The 22,538-nt window shown below is 43.4% G+C and overlaps 1 protein-coding gene across 1 annotated transcript; it reads left to right on the top strand.

Moving 5' to 3' along the window:
* Nucleotides 1–9,126: 9,126 nt before the first annotated feature.
* On the top strand, nt 9,127–19,563 carry LOC141141391 (uncharacterized). Its single transcript, XM_073629049.1, has 9 exons — nt 9,127–9,176; nt 9,262–9,375; nt 12,679–14,349; nt 16,183–16,282; nt 17,083–17,231; nt 17,486–17,598; nt 17,852–17,941; nt 18,023–18,145; nt 19,244–19,563. Exons 1-9 carry the CDS (start codon nt 9,128–9,130, stop codon nt 19,433–19,435), a joined length of 2,601 nt encoding a protein of 866 aa, XP_073485150.1. The 5' UTR covers nt 9,127; the 3' UTR covers nt 19,436–19,563.
* The last annotated feature ends 2,975 nt before the right edge of the window (nt 19,564–22,538 follow it).

Consider the following 22,538-nt stretch of genomic DNA (forward strand, 5'->3'; position numbering starts at 1 on the left):
AAAATAAACGTTTGTGCCGCTTTGGTTTCGGAGATATTGAGTGGTATATGTTGTCAAACCACACTGACTTTACACCTCATTATTAAATCTTACATACAACTAGATTTATTTGTTCACAGTTTGTGCAGATTTGGTGGATATTGTACATGACGTTTTGCCACCCCCACAGGGATCCCCCCTTCCGATTCTCTAGCGCTGACTGGAAGAACAGACGGAGGAGGAAATCTGGGGAGGGGGCAGGCACAGCTGGCTCTGGCTCTAGTGAGCCAGAGCCAGCTGTCAATCAGGCGGCAGGGTGGATTTTGACAGTATTGTCGGGATCTGTCCCGGCTGCAGCACGGCTCTGCGCTGTCAGGATATAGTGAGCAATAGCCCACCACATGCACGTGAGTTTTTTTGTCACAGGAGAACATACTATATGTCAGGGATATGCAATTAGTGGACCTCCAGCTGTTGCAAAACTACAAGTGCCATCATGCCTCTGCCTCTGGGTATCATGCTTGTGGCTGTCAGAGTCTTGCTATGCCTCATGGGACTTATAGTTTTGCAACAGCTGTAGGTCCGCTAATTGCATATCCCTGACATATAGTATGTCCTCCAGCTGTTGCAAAACTACAAGTGCCATCATGCCTCTGCCTCTGGGTATCATGCTTGTGGCTGTCAGAGTCTTGCTATGCCTCATGGGACTTATAGTTTTGCAACAGCTGTAGGTCCGCTAATTGCATATCCCTGCTATATGTCATCTTGTGAACAAAAAGAAAACTAAGGCAAAAAAAGGTTGGGCCATAGTTCTCTTTTAACAAAAGTTTAAACCAGGTGTTAACCAAGCAAAACAGCACTCCAACAAATTCTCTTATATAAGTCACTTCTTTTTTTAATTGCTTTTTTTGAAAAACATCTGTCAGTAAACATTCTTTTCCTGACAGACTCCATGGCAGACTACGTGTGGGTTAACCCTATCTCCTCTCCAATGCTATAGGACCCCTCTCCCATAAATTTGAGCTCACCACTAGAGACTTTGTTCCGTAATAAGCCAACTCATGACCAAAGGGAGGGAACTCCGTCTGGAGTCCATCAGGAAAGGAAAATTACGGTAAGTATTTGACAATGAATTTTCAGTTTTCTTGACAGACTCCATGGCAGACTACATGTGGGAAATAACTAGCCAAACTACACGGGTGGGTATGCTGATAAAAAGAAGTTAATTCTCCCTGTCAACTGACTGGGTTCTTAAACCAAAGATCGAAGAGGATAGAGAAGCAGGTTCTATGCAATAGTGTGACATAAAGTTATTAATGGAGGCCCATGAGGCCGCCTTGCAGATGACATCAGGAGCCACATGCCGGGCTGCTGCACACGAAGCCACCATACCCCTGGTAGAGTGTGCTGTCACCGCCTCTGGAGGAGCCAGGCCCTTAGCCATAGGCATGCGCACAGGGTGTGCCAGGTGTGCCCAGGCACACCCTAATCACCCCGTGCACATTAGTGTTATCGCTCTGTGTAGCAGCAGAAACAGGGGAAAGATCTCCCTCTTACCGGCTCTGCCATAAGAGAAGTGTTTTTGCTCTTCTCTTTCACTGTGCCGGCAGGTAGATCAATGTGCCGGGGTCATATATATGTAGACACGCATGTGTGTTTGAGTTTAAGGGTGCACACCCTAATGCAATAAGCTGCGGACACATATGCCCTTAGCCCTATAAGCCTGCTAGATAGACTGGACGATCCAGGCCGCAATTGTTCTGGACGAAGCCCGTTTCCCCTTGTTGTTGTCGGAGTGTAGAGCAAAGAGGAAGTCGGAGCGTCTAAAGGAGGAAGTAACTCGTAGGTATTCCTTCAGCATTTCGCCTACATCCAGAGGATGAACTTCAGAGGAACCTGGGGTCCTGAATGTAGGTAGGATAATTTCTTGGTCCTCATGGAACACTGAAAAGACTTCGGATTTGAGCCAAGCATAGGGATGAGGACCACCCGGTCTGGGAAGAAAGTCAGGAATGGTTCTTCATGACCCAAGGACCCAATCTCAGAAACCCTTTTAGCCGAAGTGATGGCTACTAGCAAGGCAGTTCTTGCAGAAAAGTCCTTAATAGAAAGATCCCACGGTGCTTAGTCCAGACAGTAAGTCGAGGACCAGGGAAAGATCCCATCTGGGGAAAATTGGTCTTCTTTGGGGCCTGAGTCTTGTTGCCCCACAAAAAAACTGCAGAGTTTGAGGGTGAACAGCCCACGATGTACTAGAGAAGGCCGACAAGGCAGAGACTTGGACCCTGAGAGAACTGATGGACAGAGACAGATTTAGACCGGATTGAGGAAAGCTGAGAATATCCTGGGATTCCTGGGTCCCTGAATGATCTGCCCGTAGAGGATGAGAATTTGACAAACTTGGCCCAAATTCTCTCATAGACTTTATTCGTACTTGCCCTTCTCGAGCCCATGAGGGTGGAAATTACTCCTGAAGCACACCGGAGAGACTCCAGCCTTTCCCTCTGAAGAACCAGACCATCAGCCTCAGTAATGCCAGACAAGGGTGCAGGACTGCCCCCCTGAGAAAGAAGGTCCGGCCTGAGAGGAAGAGGTAGCGGGTCCCGGAAGCTGAGCTGGGTCAGGAGGGGAAACCATGGTCTGTTCGGCCAGTAAGGTGCTATTATCACCACCACGACCGCCTCCGCTTGAAGCCTCTACAAGAATCTGAGGATGATCGGGAACGGGGAAAAGGCGTACGCCCTATTGGAGCTTCCACTGATCTGTCAGGGCATCTATTCCGAAGGCCTGGCTGCAACGCCCCAAGTGTAATACTTCTTGATTTTGAAGTTGCAGGGGATGCAAATACATCTACTTCAGGATTGACTCCCAAGGACAGGATCCACTCAAACATCTGCGCATGCAGTGACCACTCTTTGTTGTCCAGCTGAGTGCATGACAGACAGTCCTCTTGGACATTCTAGACTCCAGGGACGAAGACTGCTGAAATATTGGCCAGATTTTTCTGAGCCCAGGACATGATGGGCTTGACTTCTTGGAGCAGAGTAGAGCTCCGAGTGCCCCCCTGTCTCTTCACATATGAGACCGCAGTGGTGTTGTCCATCTTCAGTAAAGCTGACTTCCCCTTCAGGAGATGAGTGAAAGATTGGAGGGCAGACCAGGCTGCCCGTAACTCCAGGACATTGGAGCCAGGGTTGTGAAGACGGGCACCCCACTTGCCTTGAGCAAGTTCTGACCCGCAAAGGGCTCCCCAACCAGCACCACTGGCATCAGTCAAGACCGTGACCCATGAGACGGGGGCGGTGGAGTGGCAGGTGAGCAGATTTCTACGCTGGAGCCACCAGAAGAGGCTGTGCCTCATCACTGAAGTTATTTGAATGGACTGAATGTCGTCCCCTAAATTCCATTGTTGAAGAAACCCTATCTGAAAAGGGCGTAATCTCCCCAGAGACCACTTGACCATGGGGGTTGTAGAGACCATTGTGTCGATAATCTTTAAGCATTGCGAGGCTTTTAGGTGTGAAGAGATTGGAGCTGGTAAAATTCTTCCTTGTATGACTGGAATATTTTCCACGGGGAGAGAGATGGAACTTTCTACCGTGTGGAACTAAGAACAGTATATCAGGCGCTGGACTGGTTCCAGATTGCTTTTTCCCAGACGTGCTGGAAGAGAAGCAGGCGCGCCCACACCCAACCCGCCTGGGCAGGCCCAAACTCAAAATGGCTTAGCCGGCTTTCGTCCACTGGATGCCTGGCTATTAGCGAACTTCTGGAAGGATGCCTGTCTTCTGCTCCAATTCCTTCTGATATCTCGGCCGGGCCTGTGCTGAGCCTTTTCTGATTAAACAGATGCCTAACCTGAGGCAGGAAGCCCGACCTCCCACCTGTGGCCCGGGCGATGGTGCTATCCAGTTTGTCACCAAACAGGGAAGACCCTTCAAGGGGATCCTACACCAGGTCTGCTTGGATGCTGGGTCAGCGAGCCAGGGGCGCAACCACAAGGCCCGCTTGGCCATGACCGAGCACAGCATAGTCCGGGCCAAGAGGCAGATAAGGTTGATTGAAGCCTCCCCCAGGAAGGCTACTGCCAGCTTCAGCTCCTGGATTACCGAGCCCCTGGCCAGTTCTTCTGAGACTCCTCTGATCATGGAGTCTACATTCTCCTTCCAGACCTCCATGGCCTTGGACATGGCCGAAAGGGTCAAGGCGTGTTTGCAAGCCATCCCAACTGACCCGTAAATCCTTTTAAGATCTTGATCTATTCTTCTCTCAAGCCCATCTTTGAAGCATACCGCATCCTCCAGAGGAAGAGTGACTAGCTAATTGCATCAGAGCTGCGTCTATGAGGGCAGCGTTTTCCAGATATTTCACCTCCTCAGCCTTGAAGGGGTATAACCTGAAGGTCCTACTTGACATAGAGGTCTTCTTATCTAGCTTGCGCCATTCCTCGTCAATAATATCCTTTAATTCAGAAAGGAGTGGAACATTGGTATGTTATTTCTCCAGATGCTTAAACAATTTCTTCTGTTTAGCCGGGGGAGTAGAAGAGTCTTCCCATTTAAGGGCCTCTTTGACCGCAATTGGAGAAACCAGGGTGAAGTCGAAGCCTCCGACAAACTCATCTCCCTCCATCTCGCTGTGCGAGGAATCAGAGGAGGAATCATAAGGCTGGAATGGGCTCCTGGGCCTCGTCAGCCAGGGAGCCAGATAATGTGCTGGACTGGGTTCGCGTGTAAAATGTACCCCACTCTTTGTGGGGTTGTTGCACCATCCATTTGACCAGCGTCTCCATTTGCCGGCTTTCAGCATCTTTTTCCCAACCGCCTTGGCATAACAAGGGTCACATAAGGACTTGACTTCCGGGACCCGGGTCCCACAACCCCAGCAGTGATCAAAACGGCTGTCGTGGCAGTGGGTGTGGTGTTTGGAGGAGGAATGGTAACATCTCCTTTGTTGGGAGGAGGAATGGGAACATCTCCTCTGTTGGGAGGAGGAATGGGAACATCTCCTCTGTTGGGAGGAGGAATGGGGGCATCTCCTCTGATGTTAGGTACTAGACAGAGAGTCACGTCTGGACCTTGATGAAGAAGGTGGGCGTTGCGGCCCGGCAAAGTCCCTGTAATCTTGGACAGTAAGCTGATGGTCTGACTTGGAACGGCTAAAAAGGGAGAAGGGAGAACGTGACGTCTAGGGAATCAGTCCATCTGCACGTGGACCTGGCCCTCCCCTTCTCATGCCCCACATAACTAGAGCGTGAGGGCTGGCCGCACGGAGGCAGTGATCTGTCCATAGCACCCTAGCAGATGAATAGGAGGCAATCCTGCAGCTTTGTAGGAACACTCACACATCCTGAAACAAAGGAGTACATATAGCAGTGCAGCTTCCCCTTTAAGAGGCACCTTAGCCCCCTTTCCCTCTTTTACCTTAGCCCCAGGCTGAAGCTAACCATGATCTGGGAACCTGGGGTCTGAGGAGCTGATGCAAGCTGCTTGTAGTAATCCTTAGAATGACAAGGCTCTCAGGGATTCAAATATCCCCGCCGGAATGACGTCACCACCATGCCCGGACCGCGCCTGCACAGTGGCGACCTGCCGTAGAAGGCCTGCAGGGCCACCGGGTCACCTGCTGCACCGAGCATGCACGAAACCAAGCCTCGTCTTCGCCCGAGGATCGCACATGCGCAGTAGCGAGCCGGATCCCGCAGCCCGGAAGAGGGAGCCGAACCCTGGAACGCACTTGCGTACCAGGCACCATAGAAGCAAAAAGAAAAAGAAGACAGCAAGGCACATGAGGGAAAAACAAACAGGGAGCTTTTGTGTACAAAAATTGCTGCCATGGAGAATCTTCAGACCTGCCAGCCGTTCCACCGAGCCTGGGCATACGAAGGCCGTCCCCACCACAGGACACAGGAGCAATGGCTGGGCCCTGGGCTATCTTGAAACTACCCGGCATCAACTTCCACAATCAATTTTGGACATCCGCAAACATAAGTGCACTGACTTGTAGGTTCAATGAGGAGGACAAAAAAGGAACGCAGTCTTTAGTGGTGAGCTCAAATTTATGGGAGAGGGGTCCAATAGCATTGGAGAGGAGGTGGGGTTAACCCACACGTAGTCTGCCATGGAGTCTGTCAGGAAAAGAATGTTTACTGACATAGATGTTTTTCAAAAAAAGCAATTAAAAAAAGAAGTGACTTATATAAGACAATTTGCTGGAGTGCTGTTTTGCTTGGTTAACACCTGGTTTAAACTTTTGTTAAAAGAGAACTATGGCCCAAGCTTTTTTGACCTTAGTTCTCTTTTTGTTCACAAGATGACATATAGTATGTTCTCCTGTGACAAAAAAAACTCATGTGCATGTGGCGGGCTATTGCTCACTATATCCTGACAGCGCAAATGGCGCATTTGTTTTTAAAATTCAGCAACGTGGGATGCAATGTGGGCGGGGTTTCAGCAACTATAACACACAATATCTCCGCAACCAAAGCGACACAAAGGGTTTTTTTTTTGCGGCACAGACCAGCACAAACGCAGCACAAACGAATGGCGCGTTTGTTTTTAAAATTCAGCAATGTGGGGTGCAAAGTGGGCGGGGTTTCAGCAACTATTACGCACAATATCTCCGAAACCAAAGCGGCACAAATGTTTATTTGTGCGGCACAAACCAGCGCAAACGCGGCACAAATAAATGGCACGTTTGTTTTTAAAATTCAGCAATATGGGGTGCAAAGTGGGTGGGGTTTCAGCAACTATAACCCACAACATCTCTGCAACCAAAACGGCACAAACGTTTATTTTTGCAGCACAAACCAGCACAAACGTGGCACAAACAAATGGTGCATTTGTTTTTAAAATTCAGCAACATGGGGTGCAAAGTGGGTGGGGTTTCAGCAAATATAACGCACAATATCTATGAAACCAAAGCGGCACAAACGTTTATTTTTGAGGCACAAACCAGCACAAATGCAGCACAAATGAATGGTGCGTTTGTTTTAAAAATTCAGCAACATGGGGTGCAAAGTGAGCGGGGTTTCAGCAACTTTAACGCACAATATCGCTGCAACTAAAGCGGCACAAACATTTACAAACCAGCACAATCGTGGCACAAACGAATGGGGTGCAAAGCGGGCGGGGTTTCAGCAACTACAAAGCACAATATCTCTGCAACCAAAGTGGCATAAACCTGCACAAACGCGGCACAAAACAAATAGCGCATTTGTTTTTAAAATTCAGCAACATGGGGTGCAAAGTGGGTGGGCTTGCAATAAATTAAATGTTTAATATCTCAGAAACCGAACCGGCACAAACGCTCATCCTTGCGGCACAAATCGGCACAAACGAATGGTATATTTTTATTCAGGTTTTACAAACATGGGCTGCCAACTTCACACAGCTCTTTGATTGGATATCGGGGTGACTGATGTGCCCTGGAATTCTAGGAGCTAAAATGACAACTTTGAATCTCTTATGGTATATTTGATTAAGTTTTACATAAATAAATCATTTGTATTGGATATCAGTGTGAGCGATGTGTTCAGGAATTCCAGGAAAGAAAACACAACTTTGTATCTCGTTGTTATATTGTGTTTATAATTTTATATATATATATATATATATATATATATATATATATATATATATATATATAGTAGATTTATTGTGATATATATCAATATGAGGTGATCAGAGTCCCATAAGTAGACTTTGAGAAAGTCACGTGACGGTGACGCAATGCGTGGGAGAAGCCTAGGACGCTCACTGCAGTCTGTCATTCGGCTTTGAACTGCAGCGATCTCTTTCTCGTCCATAGCGGCTGACTGCAACCTGCATATCTATGTGTTTTCTCACAATGGGGCGCACGTGAGTGTATTTTCTGTGTAGTTTGCTGGTGTCCTACATTTAGTTCACTACGCAATGATGGTTTTTCCCTGCTTGTCTTACATATAATTGCCGGTATTGAGAACCAGATGACCCACATTCATAAGGCTGAAGCAGGATGGTTAAATCATTCAGGAATTACGAGCGAACACTCCAATTAAATAATTAGGATACTGAACTGCTGGGACTATTTCATCTGTCACTGGAATCACATATCCTCTTTTAAAAAAACTCTCTCCTATATATTTTACTTATCAGCACTGACATCAGAGTGGCTGTAGATTTATTGTGATATTGTGTATTTTTGTCCACATATATATAAGGTATATGGCTCTTTTTAGTATGTTAGTCACTGATTAATCTCAACATCTTTTAAATCATTTTGGTGGACTGCAGCGCCGTTTTTTTACTTAATCTTTTTTACTTATATTTTTTACACATATTCACTTATGTGCTTTATTATTTTCACATTGACATGGTTATTTAGATGTTGTAGAATGATTTATTATTATAGTGGATTGGGGCTATTTTAACACAAAAAAACATTTTTATTTGTATTGTATTCCATCACAGTTTTTATATTGTTTTTTGGCAATGGCTTATGGTACACTCAGATTTGCACATCACCTTTAAGCTGATTGATCATATAGTAGAGCGCTTCAGTATAGGGTATTATGGTGGCAGGCTAGGGCAGTATAGGGTATTATGGTGGCAGGTTAGTGCAGTATAGGGTATTATGGTGGAAGGTTAGGGCTGTATAGGGTATTATGGTGGCAGGCTAGGGCAGTATAGGGTATTATGGTGGCAGGTTAGGGAAAAAATGTCCCTCTCTAAATGTGCAAAGCTGGTAGAGACATCCCCAAAAAGACTTGCAGCTGGAATTGCAGAGAAAGGGGGTTCTACAAAGTATTGACTCAGGGGGGCGCCATACAAATGCCCCCCCTACACTTTTCACATAATTATTTGTATCATTTATCATTTTCCTTCCACTTCATAATTATGTGCCACTTTGTGTTGGTATATCACATAAAATCCTAATAAAATACATTTACATTTTTGGTTGTAACATGACAAAATGTGGAGAATTTCAAGGGGTATGAATTCTTTTTCCAGACACTGTATATCTGCTTAGTAATCCTGGATAGTCCCAGTGACTGATCAGTGTGACATCAGAGTGGGCAGAGGAGGAGGATGAAATGGGAGGATCTCGGGGAGGGTGTGACCACACAGGACTGATATAAGGAGAGAGCACACAAGACACACTGATCACTATGATGGAGTCCCTGTATCTGAGTGTCGGTGTCCTAGCTGTCAGTGCAGGTACTTACCTCCTGATATTAATCCATTACCACCCAGCATGGCCTCTATTGCAGGAAACAATGTAACATTTTCTCATTTCTTTTAGGAAGTTTACTTTTGGCTTCACAGCACTACAGCTTAGCCGCAGCTTCAACCGCCATCCCTGCGTCTGCCCTGGGCGTCCTGCTCCTCATCCTCGCCGCCATCTTAGCCTATGCAGGTAAGTGCGCATTCACCCCAATATTCAACCATTTACTAAAGGAGTGCAAAATGTTTACTGAGCTGTGTTCACTTCAATCTTCCAATCATGTGCAAGAATTCCCCAAATCTCCCTCCCATGAGAATCAATGAAACAACATCTACTATAAAATGTATTATAAAGTCTGAATATAGACGTCACGTAGATATATATATATATAATGATGGGGCGTCCATTACTGAATCTTCTCCTCTACCATACACAACCTGGAGGTGTTGGGGTGACTCCTGTCTCTAACATTAAAGGGACTCGGCACATAAATCCATCATCTTAGAGGTGCTAAATGAACGTTCATGGACAGGCACACCCCTACCACACTAAACAGCCAGGACACTGTCTCAGATTTGCAGTTTCCTGTGTCACCTCTCATAAAAGTGATGATGATTCATTTTCACCAATCAGAGACTGGCTGTTCATTGTCCCCTTATCTCCAATCTATGTGAGATAAAAGATAGAAAGATATAGAATATTAGAATGAATGAACAGATCCAGATTGTATTCATAAAATACATCCAACAATCATTACCAGTAATATGTATTATGTGTGAAGATTTCTGCCACACACAGTACAATCGTCATCACCGATCATCCCCAACCCCCCCCAGGAAACATTCCTTCTTCTCTTCATTATTACCACACAAGACGCTTCCCGTCCCTGAAATCCAATCCTCCGATATTCTGCATTCCTCACCTCCTTCCCTGTGCCTCTCAGAGGAAAAATGATCTTATATTGTATTATATTATATTATTACATTATATTATATACATTATATTATGTTATATACATTATATTATATTCATATTATATTACATCATCACATTATATGCATTACATCATTATATACATTATAGTCATATATCATTACATTATATACATTACATTATATACATATGATATTACATTATATTATATTGTATTCATATTATATTATATACATTATATTATATTGTATTATATTCATATTATATCATTACATTATATTATATTATATTATATACATTATGTTATATTATTACATATTATATTATAGTATATTGTTACATTATAATATATTATATTATATTATTATTATGTTATCCTGTATTAAAAAGTATTCTATTATATTATCCCAGAACAAAGTTTTGGGGTAAATACTTTTGGAATACGATGAGATTATTGTTTAGCCTTTGACGGCTGATAAGGAAAGATTTCCGGCTCTTTGGGGCGATTTTTGTATAACTAAATACAAAACATTATTTTAGTGTTGCACGGAGTGGAGAGGGATGAGACCGCCTGTCAGGTTTTTATTGCTGTCTGTGTCCCCGGTAGGAAGATTCCCTCCCTCTATTTCTCTTATTATCACCGATAGTGAAAGTCAAAGAAAAAAATGGATTTTGGAGTGTCCCCAGAACAGGAATGGAGGGGAAATCCTCCAATGGGGACACTAGTTCTGGGATTTCCTCTCACTTCCTGTTTGGTTATGGGACAGGAAGTGAAGGGAAATCTCCCCAATGGGACACAGATGGCAAAAATAAAGCTGGCAGGGGGTATAACCCTCCCTTACTTTATATAAAATGAAAAAAAAAAAGTTTTGCCTCAAGTTCTACCTTTCTGACTCAATATTTTTTATTAAAGTTTTCACAAAAAAGAATAAAAAGGTTTACAAAGAAGATGTAGAGTATATAATCTATAGGAAATAGGTAGATATCCGAGCATTTTGTAGGCATGAAAATACCCCTAAAATCTGCGTTCTTCCAAGTATTGATCTTACTGTGGATATACAGAAGATTGAATTATTGGGGTCGGTATGAGGGGGACCCCAATCCTCGTTTAGTACCCCAAATGTGACATCTCAGTCTTCATATACAGGTAAAGATAGAGCTTCTATATATGGACAATTCCAATGAAAAGTCAGCTCAGAACTCTTAGTAGATCCCCAATGTGTACCTTAGAGAAAGGGGTCACCTCCTCCCCCAAGGGGGTCCCCCTTCCCTAGTCACCCCCAAATACCATTTCCCACCAATAGAATCATCACTGTTCAGAGTATAAAGGGAATGTGCCCGAAAACCTTCATAAGACCACAGCAAAGACCAAAAGAGGAGAAAGAGAGAAAAGAAAAAGGCTGAAAGGAAAAAGTAGGGAATGAGCCGACGTTTTCCGACCCCAACCCCTCCACAACTGCTCTAATCCGGGTATAGATCCAGGATCACCACCCATGGCTCCCAGACTTTCCCAAACATTCCCATTTTATCAGATCATTAATCCCAATCCAGGAAAGTTGAGCTGTTCGGGAAGGCACTAAAGCGGATTTCCAAGATTTTGCGATTTTCATTTTTGCCTATATAAATATAAATGCTATGAGACATCTCTGGGATTTCCTCTAGTTCTACTTTAAAGTACACATTTGCTCTGGGTATCATGAGCAGTTGTCATTATTTCAATTGTGTAATACTCATTGTCACATGTCAGTGCTGCTGATCTCCTGCAGCCTCTTTGCAGCCACTTCATGTCTCCATACACTCCAGTGATGACATTTCTCAAGGCGGTTTCCTGTTGATGACACCAGAGGAACATGTCTGTGTCATGTGTGATGGAAGGGCCACTTGTAGTCTCCATCAGGAGCCTGAGTGACAACACAAGAGGCCAATTAGGAGACAGGGACAGAGCGTTGTCACCCGATAACAGGAAGTGCCTGAATAAGGACCTCCATGGCGGGATCACCAGAGATTATTATAATGATGACAATAATATTTTAAAAGAGCTCATGTTGTAAAGCGCTGCACAAACTGTTGGCACTATATAAATCCTGTATAATAATAATATATAAATCCTGTATAATAATAATATATAAATCCTGTATAAGAATAATAATTCTGTATAATAATAATAATATTAATAATATTAATAATCCTGTGTTATAATAATAATAATAATATAAATCCTAAATACTACTACTACTACTACTACTACTACTACTAATAATAATAATATAAATCATGTATAATAATATTAATAACAATAATAATAATACTATTATTATTATTATTATTATTATTATTATTATTATTATTATATTTTAGTGATTGGCTTCCAATATGTTCTAAAGATTTTTTTATATATTTGTACATATCAGATGAAGGAGTCTTAGAAATCTTCCCTTCTGATTTATTTCTTCCCATTGCAGAGAATTCCCCGATATACAATATATATATATATATATATATATATATATATATATATATATATACAGTATATACAGTATTTATGGTTATTTTATCTTTCAGGGGCGCGGAAGTTCGGAGGGAATGTTCCTCTGTGGGTCTCTTTCTATTGGACGGTGTCAGCCATGTGGGTCTCCACCGGGGTGAACCTTCTCCTGGAAGGGAATGATGTCCTCTCTGCCCCCCATATGAAGGATGCCATGGTCCCTGGCCTCTTAGCGTTCTTCGTAGGGCTGCTCATCATCAGTATAGTGGGGATCTTCCAGAAGGAGGTGGTCTTGGCTTTGATGGCAGGTGCACTTTCTCTGTCTGGCATTCATGAGGTGGTGACTTTCTATGACAAGGGGGTCGGTTCTTCTGCTATTGCATGCAATTATCTGATTGTTACCCTGATTGGTCTATACTTTATAGGTGGGAGGTTCCTGTATAGTACAAGGCAGGTGAACTTACCTGGCATAGGTCTCAGCAGTATGAAGGAAGCAGGTCCAGCCCAGGGGTCCTCCATCATACCGCTTACAGCCATGTCTTTCATCCTCAATATGGTGGCCTCCAGTGTCTTTGCCTGTAAACTTCTGGGAATTATTGATCAGCTGTTTGTTGGTCAGGTGGCATGGCTTTGGATGGCAGCGGTCTATCAGACCGGTATCTGCATTCTGTCATATCGCTCCTATTGTACACTGGACGCCACGCATTTCGCATTCTTCTCCATTCTGAGATATGCAGAAGGATTCTCATTGCTGTATCAGATCCTGAACACTGGGGGGTTCAGCTACCCTCTGCCATTTCTGGTGGTTTTTGCCACACTATTTTTTGTCCTTGCCCTCTTCACATGTATTCAGAGTCTTGCCCAGTCAGTCTATTTACTTTTCTATGTTGCCTATTGCATTGCACTGGCCTGTAGTCCACGTGGATTCTTCCATGGAGGAGCCCAAGGGGTCAATGTCGCCATATACATTGTATCGGTGATTATGTTGCTGATCTACCTATACAATTCAAAGTCATCAGCAAAGATCCCCACCGGAGAAGGTACCATGCAGAAACTGTTTACAAGCAATACATGTATAAGGCTTCGTCAGTATAAAGGCGGCCACGAGCCCTTCCTTGGTCATTCCAAGTATGGCGATGCAGAAGCCTTGGCCTACGCCTCCAGCATATTGGCTGTTTTTGCCATGACAATGCCAGGCAATCCTGATGACCCCTTGGTCACGGTTGTCTTGCCATGGGTTGTAGCTGCAGGTGGGATTTATAATCTGATTTGTGGCACGGTGGCTTTTTCCCGTGGTAAGACACTAGAAAGCAGTGCCTTCATTCTCTATGGGGTCATGTGGGTTATTTGGGGTATCTCCAGATATAGCGGCATCTACATCACCGGCAGAGGCTTCAACACAGCAGTGGGCATCATATGCTTCATGCTCTTCAACACTTTCATCATTTTCAGCACTTTCTTCCTGTCTAAAGCCTGGCTACTATATTCCCTAACCTTCCAGCTAATCCTCATCAGCTTCCTCCTCGATTCCATCAATCTTCTCCCACTGGGCTATGACATCGCCGTCACCATTATCTTTGGTCTTGTTGGCTTCTACTGCTTTCTTGCAACTCTATTTAACAGCACCATGGAGGCTCCCCAGATACCAGTTGGCAGCCCATTTATTAAGATTAGTGGCTTTTCCAATAACGGATCAAAGTGCCCCCACCTGATTGCCTCCAGGACCAGCTCTGTCAGACAAATCGCAGGTAAGACAATAGAAGGTAATATGAAGGGCCTGGGAAGAGGGGGGAGGACACTGTGACTTTTATTAAAAGTACAACTGCATTTTAACATTTCTAAGTAGAGATAAGGTGACAGTTTCCTCATAAATGTTCTAACCTTTCCCTACTCCATCCAAGAATCAACAAGATCTCAGCTTTAGATACCGGCTCTCCTAGTCACCAAACTGTCACAGTAATAGTTCTTGTGGTCAGACTTGGCCTATGTAAAGCAGGCATTTTATTTTTCCATCAAACAGGCGGGTAACAAATACCAGGTTTTGTATTATTTTTGTGGAATCCAGCAGCCAGATCCATGAACCTCAATATTTCGCTCTATCCAACTTTTACAGGACTTCCAAGGAGCCCGCACTCTCCTCCGCATTGGGAATCCCATTTCAATGACATACCACAATACCACATGGGGGGGGGGATTGGTCAAGGACATTTGTGACGCCAAGCCGGATTCCCAGTAAAATAAGAGAAATCAGAGGATGAAACCATCACCGTCGTCCCATAAGACCAGAGATCAATTTTGGTGGATTAAACCCTTCAAAGAAAACAATAGATAAATACATTAAAACTGATCATTGCTTTACATGGATAGTTGTTTGGTATCACACTATCCAGCCACCTTCAGTGCTCCATAACCCTGTAGGGTCTCCTCTACCAACCATACATGTTTATATCAGTGCAGGAAGGGGGTTAGTGACAATTTTATTAGGCGCAAACAACATACAAGAGAGATATTTTCTGATTTGTCCATAGGACCCTTGCCACCGACAGCATTGTCTGGAACCTTCCATAGATACAACCAACACCTAAAAAAACAACAGACTTTATAGGCTCAACATGGGAGACTACACACACATCTAAAACATAGAACATTTATTTGAATATATACCAACATAAAATGCCCAAATAAGATCCAAGTGATGGACAAAATTTGAGGTAAATGCCCTACTACAGATGCCGAATGCCTATGCATAAACAGCAAATAGGACATAGATGTAGGGCCCTACTATAAGATTTGGGTCCTGAGGAAGCCATAATTGATGAAATGTTGACCTGGTGACCGGAAGTACACAGACGCTACATCTACATCCTATTTGCTGTTTATGCATAGACTTCCGCCATCTTTAGTAAGGCATTTACCTCAAATTTTGTCCATCACTTGGATCTTGTTAGGGCATTTTATGTTGGTGTTTTAATCCAACGAGATCCAAGTGATGGACAAAATTTGGGGTAAATGCCCTACTACAGATGGCGGAAGTCTATGCATAAACAGAAAATAGGACGTAGATGTAGCGTCTGTGTACTTCCGATCACCAGGTCAACGTTTCGCCAATTCTGGCTTCCTCAGGACCCAATATAATAGAAGGGCCCTACATATACCTCCAGCATCTGTAGTAGGGCATTTACCCCAAATTTTGACCAACACTTGGATCTTGTTCGGACATTTTATGTTGGTATTTTAATCCATGTATGTTAATATGTACAAATAAATATTTTATGTTTTATAACCATACTGAGCTTATAAAGGCAGTTTTTTTAGGTGTTGGTGGTTGAGTTAGTCAACCCTCATTTTATGGTGACATTTACTGTATATTCGAATATGGCTTGGCAAAGACAAAATCCTTTTTTCCCCATAGACACAAGTTCATTAGTCGATCTGCCCGGGTCATCTCACATCTATGGATAGAGTGACAGGAAGGTCTTACATATGACTGATATGCTCCATGTCTGGAGCTGCAGAAATCATATATTTCATGTCAAAAATTAAGATCTTGTTTCTTATATTTTTGCCATCTTCCTCCCCAGAAATCATGAAAAATGGAGGAATTTGTGGCATTCCAACGGACACGGTCTATGTCCTGGTAGCAGCGTGCAATCAGCCTGAAGCAGTGGAGCGAGCATACAAGTATGTCCTATAATGTAACATTGTATATGTGATGTCTCACCCATTATGGCAATCCTTGCTTGCTACCCTAGACATTGTTCATAATATCAGCATATACTGGAGGTTGTGGTCCTAAAACACGGGTAGGCTGAGCATTGTTCTGAGCAAAAGATCAACCACTTTGATAACGATTGATTCAGTTTTAGTAAAGTCAATCTGACATGCTGAGCATGCACTCTGTAGTGCGAATATTCTCATTGTATTGGTACAATACAGGTTTGCCAGAAGTCATTAAGACTCCGAGCTACCTTATATACCACCTTTTGCTTTTTTTCCATTTAATATACAGTAGATCTAACGATTAAAAGTATACTGTAAAATAATGGGTGTCCATACAACATAGAAAAATGAAGGGGATTGAGAAATAATCCTGCATAGTCAAGAGAAACATATTCCAAACACCTGCAAGGTTGCCAAGACCTTTTTGATGCATTTTAGTAGCTTGGTGCTATTGGCTTGGCATTATCGGCTTGGCATCATTGGCTTGTTATCATTGGTCTGGCATCATTAGCTTGGCATTCCCAACTTGGCATCATCAAGTTCCAGACTCCTGTCCAGTTCTAGACATGAGCCTTATCGATCTCCACTGAATTTCTGAAGGCTATATTGCTTGTTGGCCATGTTGTTGGCCACCCATAAGACCGTCAATTGTTTGCTTTTGACCTAACTTAATTGGAGACCGAGTCCCAGGAGGAGGAATTGTTCTTTGAAGTTTGTTGAACAATGATATCCCCCAACATTTTCTGCCCTTCTTTCTGCAGGACGAAACGCCAAGCTCAGGACCGTCCCATGTCTCTATGGATTTCCAGCTTACAGCAGTTAGAACCAGCCAAGCATTTGTTCAGTCCTTTGTTATGGGACTTCATGGAGGCTGCTTGGCCCTCACCCATCAGCCTGGTGATTCCAAGAGGTAAGGGGTTTTCTACAGTTCAGTCCAGACTATACGGTTAAAGAAAACTTTGGCCATGCTTGTAGATTACAAGGTAATGAGGGTCCACCTCCGCATGTCTCTGTATTTGTTTAATTTAATCTTATTACGTATAATGTGATGTATAATATATGAGCACTTTATATATAAAATATAATAAAAGTCTATGAAGATGATAAATCCCAACCTCTAAATGAGATGTACTATAAAATTATAATGATCCGTTTCCCTTCCAGGACCGTGGTTGGATTTCTTGGGTGCTAAGGACTCTTCAAAGTACATAGGAACGCCCCAGAGCATCGCCATACGAATCCCGGACTGTACCGTGACCACCCATCTCATCGACATGGTAGGAAAAATTCCAATCCTACAAATTATGTAGAAAAATGGAAGAATATAATTCTTCTGGACTGATTTTTAAATTTGATGTTGGTATTTTTGTGGATGATGTAAAATGTAGATAAAGGAGAATTTCTTCTAGAAGTAAAATATAACACTAAAACAATAGTGAATGATCGGGAGAAATCACTGAATGTTGGAATCTTATATGTATATAGGATAATTCCAGACTTTTATTATAGTATAAACCATTTATATTTTAGGTGGGCCCAATCGCAGTGACTTCAGCTAATCCATCAGGAGAGGCGGATACAACTCACCACAACCAAGTCTATGCCAAGCTAGGAGATAAGGTGAGCAGTAGAATCATGTGTCCCATCATTTACACCATAGACAGACAGATGGACGGATGGTAAAGACATTTGTGATTTCAGGTTGATGGAGTCTTGTGTGGTGGAGCGTCCCCTGAAAATATCGCTTCCACCGTGGTCAATTGCACCAAACTGGAATCTGGGGACGTTGCGTTCTTCAGAGTCGGGATTGTCCCCAAGTCACAGGTAAATGGGATGTCAGAACACAGATAGACGCTCACATCTTCAGTATCCACTATAATATGTCATGAGCTCAAAGTATAAAGATAGAACTGGCTTAGTGGTTAGCACTTCTGATTTGCAGCACTGGGGTCCTGGCCAGAATACTGTCTGCATGGAGTTAGCATGCTCTCCCTTGTGTGGGTTTCCTCTGAGTAGTGTCATTTATGATCTAATGTAGAGGGTGTGACAGACTGCATAATATAAACCTGTATATAATACACAGTCCATCTTTCTCTTCATGTCCTTCTAACTAGATTTGTCCCTCACACATTCTGGGGCCATTCAGGCTCCCTAAAAGATATAAATGTTGGTGTCTCCCATGTAGTAAACTAGGAGTGGGGGTTGGTGTCACCAATGTACTGAACTAGGAGTGGGGGTTGGTGTCTCCCATGTACTGAACTAGGAGTGGGGGTTGGTGTCTCCAATGTACTGAACTAGGAGTGGGGGTTGGTGTCTCCCATGTACTGAACTAGGAGTGGGGGTTGGTGTCTCCAATGTACTGAACTAGGAGTGGGGGTTGGTGTCTCTAATGTACTGAACTAGGAGTGGGGATTGGTGTCTCCCATGTACTGAACTAGGAGTGGGGGTTGGTGTCTCCAATGTACTGATTAGCTTGTTATATAATTAAACTAAAAAAAGACAAAAGTCAACCAACTTCACAATTAAATGAATGAAAAGTCCTCCATTCTCAGAACCCGAGCTGAGGACTGCACGGCCCAATAATGAGCCCTAAACACTCATAAATCCCAGGTCCGGTCCCTCATTAAGGAAAAAAACTCCTTCCTGATCCTCCTCAGCCAATCTACAGACTTCTTTTATTCATTACATTTTGTACATTTGAAAACACATCTGGCATTTGTTGAAGGAATGTACTGAGCTGGCTACAACTAGTCCCATGGAGGTCTATTTCGCGCTTTCACAACTCGCACTGCCTTTCCATGTGCAGAGGTTAAACCTCTTTTCCTTCAAGCACAGAACGCAGCATGTAGAGCCGACATTTTATTCGTTTTGGATGGAGTGGGGGAAGGTTATTACATTTTTTCCTTGATTCTCTGTTTTCAGGTTCTGGAGATCTTGAGCCATGTCCAGGAGAAGCACCAGCGGGGTCACATCAATGGCGGCTTCAGTTCTTCTATAGAAGATCTCACAGGACAGTCAATGGAACCCAATGGGCAGCCAGGAGAGGAAACAAACCATCAAGATGGCGGCTGTAAGTCACATGTCAATGGTGGCTTTACGATGGATAAAGAATGAAGAATTATTATTAAATTATTTGTATTTTTTATAATAAAGTGAATTCTATGGCTGATTGTTCTGTAAATATTCAATGTATATATTTATTTATGGCATTTTGTTTTTAGATTAATAAATTATTTTTTTCATTTCTTAGTCCCTCCTTTTTCTTTATCAGTCCTGGGTATCGGGGGGATTTGAAGGGCGGGTTTAGCTTTCCGATCATGTGACTGCTGGGACAATCACAGCAGTCACATGATCATAATCCCCGCCCCCTGGCATCTGAAACCCCTTAAAGGGCAAAGAGGCACCAGCGCCAAGGAATTAACAATAGATGTAATGGTGGAGCGCTTGGTCTGAAGAAAGGAACGGAGGCAGCTCTCTGTTCACAGGGCAAACCTGGGGGTCCCCCCCGCGTAATCTGAAGAATGTAAAAAGTCAGAAGTCCCCTTCATCAGGGCTATAGAATAAACAGAACATCAACTAATGGATGGAAGATTTTTATACTTACATAGTTGGTAAGGTTGAACAAAGACAACAGTCCATCCTGTGTAGGTGTGTGTAGAAAAATACATTTCCCATATCCCCGTATATTGTTTTCGCTAAGATGCCCTTCCAAGAGTCTTTTAAATCTATCCATACTTCCCGCGACACCACCGATTGTGGAAGAGAGTTCCACATCCTTACCACCCTGACAGTGAAAACCCCCAATGCAGCTTAACCTCATGCCAACCAGCGCACAATGATGTACGTTGGCACAATGGCAGGGCTGGGCAATTGGGCGTACAAATACATCCCCTTTATATTGCGGCATTGTGGGTGCGCGCCGCGTGCTCCGTGACCGTGCCCGTGGGTCCCGTGGACTCGATGTCCACCAGGGGCCCGCGATCGTGTCACGGAGCGGAAGAACGGGGAGATGTAAACAGGGCATTTCCCCGTTCTGCATAGTGACATGACAGAGATCAACGTTCCCTGTCATCGGAAGCAGTGATCTGTCACGTCAGTGGAAGCCCATCCCCCCACAGTTACAATCACTCCCTAGGACACACTTAACCCTTTGATCGCCCCCTAGTGGTTAACACCTTCCCTGCCAATGTCATTTACACAGTAATAAGTGCATTTTTATAGCACTGAACGCTGTATAAATGTCAATGGTCCCAAAATGGTGTCAAAAGTGTCCAATATGTCCGCCATAATGTCACAGACACAATAAAAAAAAATCACAGATCGCCGCCATTACTAGTAAAAAAAAAAAAAAAATTATAATAAAAATGCTATAAATCTATCCCCTATTTTGTAGACGCTATAAATTTTGCGCAAACCAATAAATAAACGCTTATTGCAATTTTTTTAACCAAAAATATGTAGAAGAATACATATCGGACTAAACTGAGAAAAAAATTATTTTTTTTATGTAGCGCTTACCCCCGAAGGAGCGGCTGATTAATTATTATATCCGTAATTCACGTTTACCACCTGACTCATCGCAGCCCATACAATCAGAAACAGTCCATATTGCGTTTTTCTCTTGCTTTTATTAAAGTAACATGAACTGGGATAGGAGAAGGGTTTCTTTTGAGATGCTCTTCTGTTGCTTTGTAATCTTTTCTTTGCCTCTCATGCAAAGACCTAGCATCATTGCGGATAATAGGAAATCACTCTATGTGATTTCTTCATCAGGGAAGATGGAAGTAGATTTGATAGAGAATAATCGATAAAGAGTCACTCTGAATAACTTCTTCATCTGCAGAACTTTTCAAGAACAGTCTGTATCTCTATATGTGTGCTTGCAGCTTTACTGCTACCTTTTTACCACTACTTCCCATCTGCATGGTACTTCCAAGTTGAGCTAAAGAAAAGTCACTCTGAATAAACTCCTCCCGCTTGACTGATTGGAATCCCGGGGCATTGCTGAACCCAAAGTCACAGGTCATCATCACCTCTCACTGACTTGCGTACCAACATCCCTCAGCCTCTGGCAGTACAATTTGGTTTTCACTCATGTGATCAATAGTCCATGTGCCACTCATAAACGATTGATCACCCAGTTTCCTTCCGCTTAGTTGCTACTTCTTCTGCAATGATTCTTTGTTCCCATTTCTCCTTTCTGGCACACTCCCTTCCCCGCAGGGGCGGCCAACGACACCAGCGACTACATGCTGTACGGTGTCATCTACTCCTCTACAGATGCCGGTTCCCCACCCTCCTCGCAGGGGGCTCCGTTGGCTCCCCGGAGGGGGAACCTCTCCTCTCCGGGAACCAGGCTGGGCTTCTCTCCAAACTCGAACCCCTCACTCACCATGTGACCCGTCTTTTTATATGAGAGTCCCGCCTCCTGCCAAACAAATTAATAATTGGCCAGAACTCGCACTCAAACTACCTGTCACTTAAATCCCAAATAAACAAACAGGCCTGCTATAATGGTACAAGCCTGCCTAAATTTACCTGAAACTCTAAACTAGCAAAAAGGTCACATACTCAAAAGTAGGTGCCCGCTACATTTATATATTTTTTGGGGGATATTTATTATAGCAAAAAGGTAAAAAAAATTGCTTTTTTTTCAAATTTGTCGCTCTTTTTTGTTTATAGCGCAAAAAATAAAAACCGCAGAGATGATCAAATACCACCAAAAGAAAGCTCTATTTGTTGGAAAAAAGGACATCAGTTTTGTTTGAGTGCAACATCGCACGACCGCGCAATTGTCAACTAAGGCGTCGCAGTGCCAAATCGCAAAAAAGGGCCTGGTCAGGAAGGGGGTAAAATGGTTAAACTGCATCTCCTCCAGTCTCATTGTGTGGCCCCGTGTCCTCTTACACTCCCTGGGACTAAAACGTTTCATACTTATAGAGCATAAAACACATCAATATATCCGTGTATATACTGTATATATATATATATATATATATATATATATATACACACACACACATACATAGAATCTCGTATGGTAATAATATTTCCCCACGCGGGTCACCCTATGCCCCTCCCCCTTCTGTACCTGGCAATACCTGAACCCATGTAGGGGGTATCAATCCCGGTTACAGCCCCCTTGATGTCCAGGTGCCCTGAATTCTTCCTGAACCCCCGAGATGTGACATACCTGTACATATTCTGCCTGGTCTCA

Source organism: Aquarana catesbeiana, linkage group LG04 (genome assembly GCF_042186555.1).
Source record: "Aquarana catesbeiana isolate 2022-GZ linkage group LG04, ASM4218655v1, whole genome shotgun sequence".
Lineage (NCBI taxonomy): Eukaryota > Metazoa > Chordata > Amphibia > Anura > Ranidae > Aquarana > Aquarana catesbeiana.

Bases quoted from the DNA above. Each gene is read 5' to 3' on its own strand.
- LOC141141391 (XM_073629049.1), top strand. From the start codon at position 9,128: ATGATGGAGTCCCTGTATCTGAGTGTCGGTGTCCTAGCTGTCAGTGCA. The intron at 16,283-17,082 runs GTATGTCCTATA...TTCTTTCTGCAG, and splicing joins GCAGTGGAGCGAGCATACAA to GACGAAACGCCAAGCTCAGG. The intron at 18,146-19,243 runs GTAAATGGGATG...CTCTGTTTTCAG, and splicing joins GGATTGTCCCCAAGTCACAG to GTTCTGGAGATCTTGAGCCA.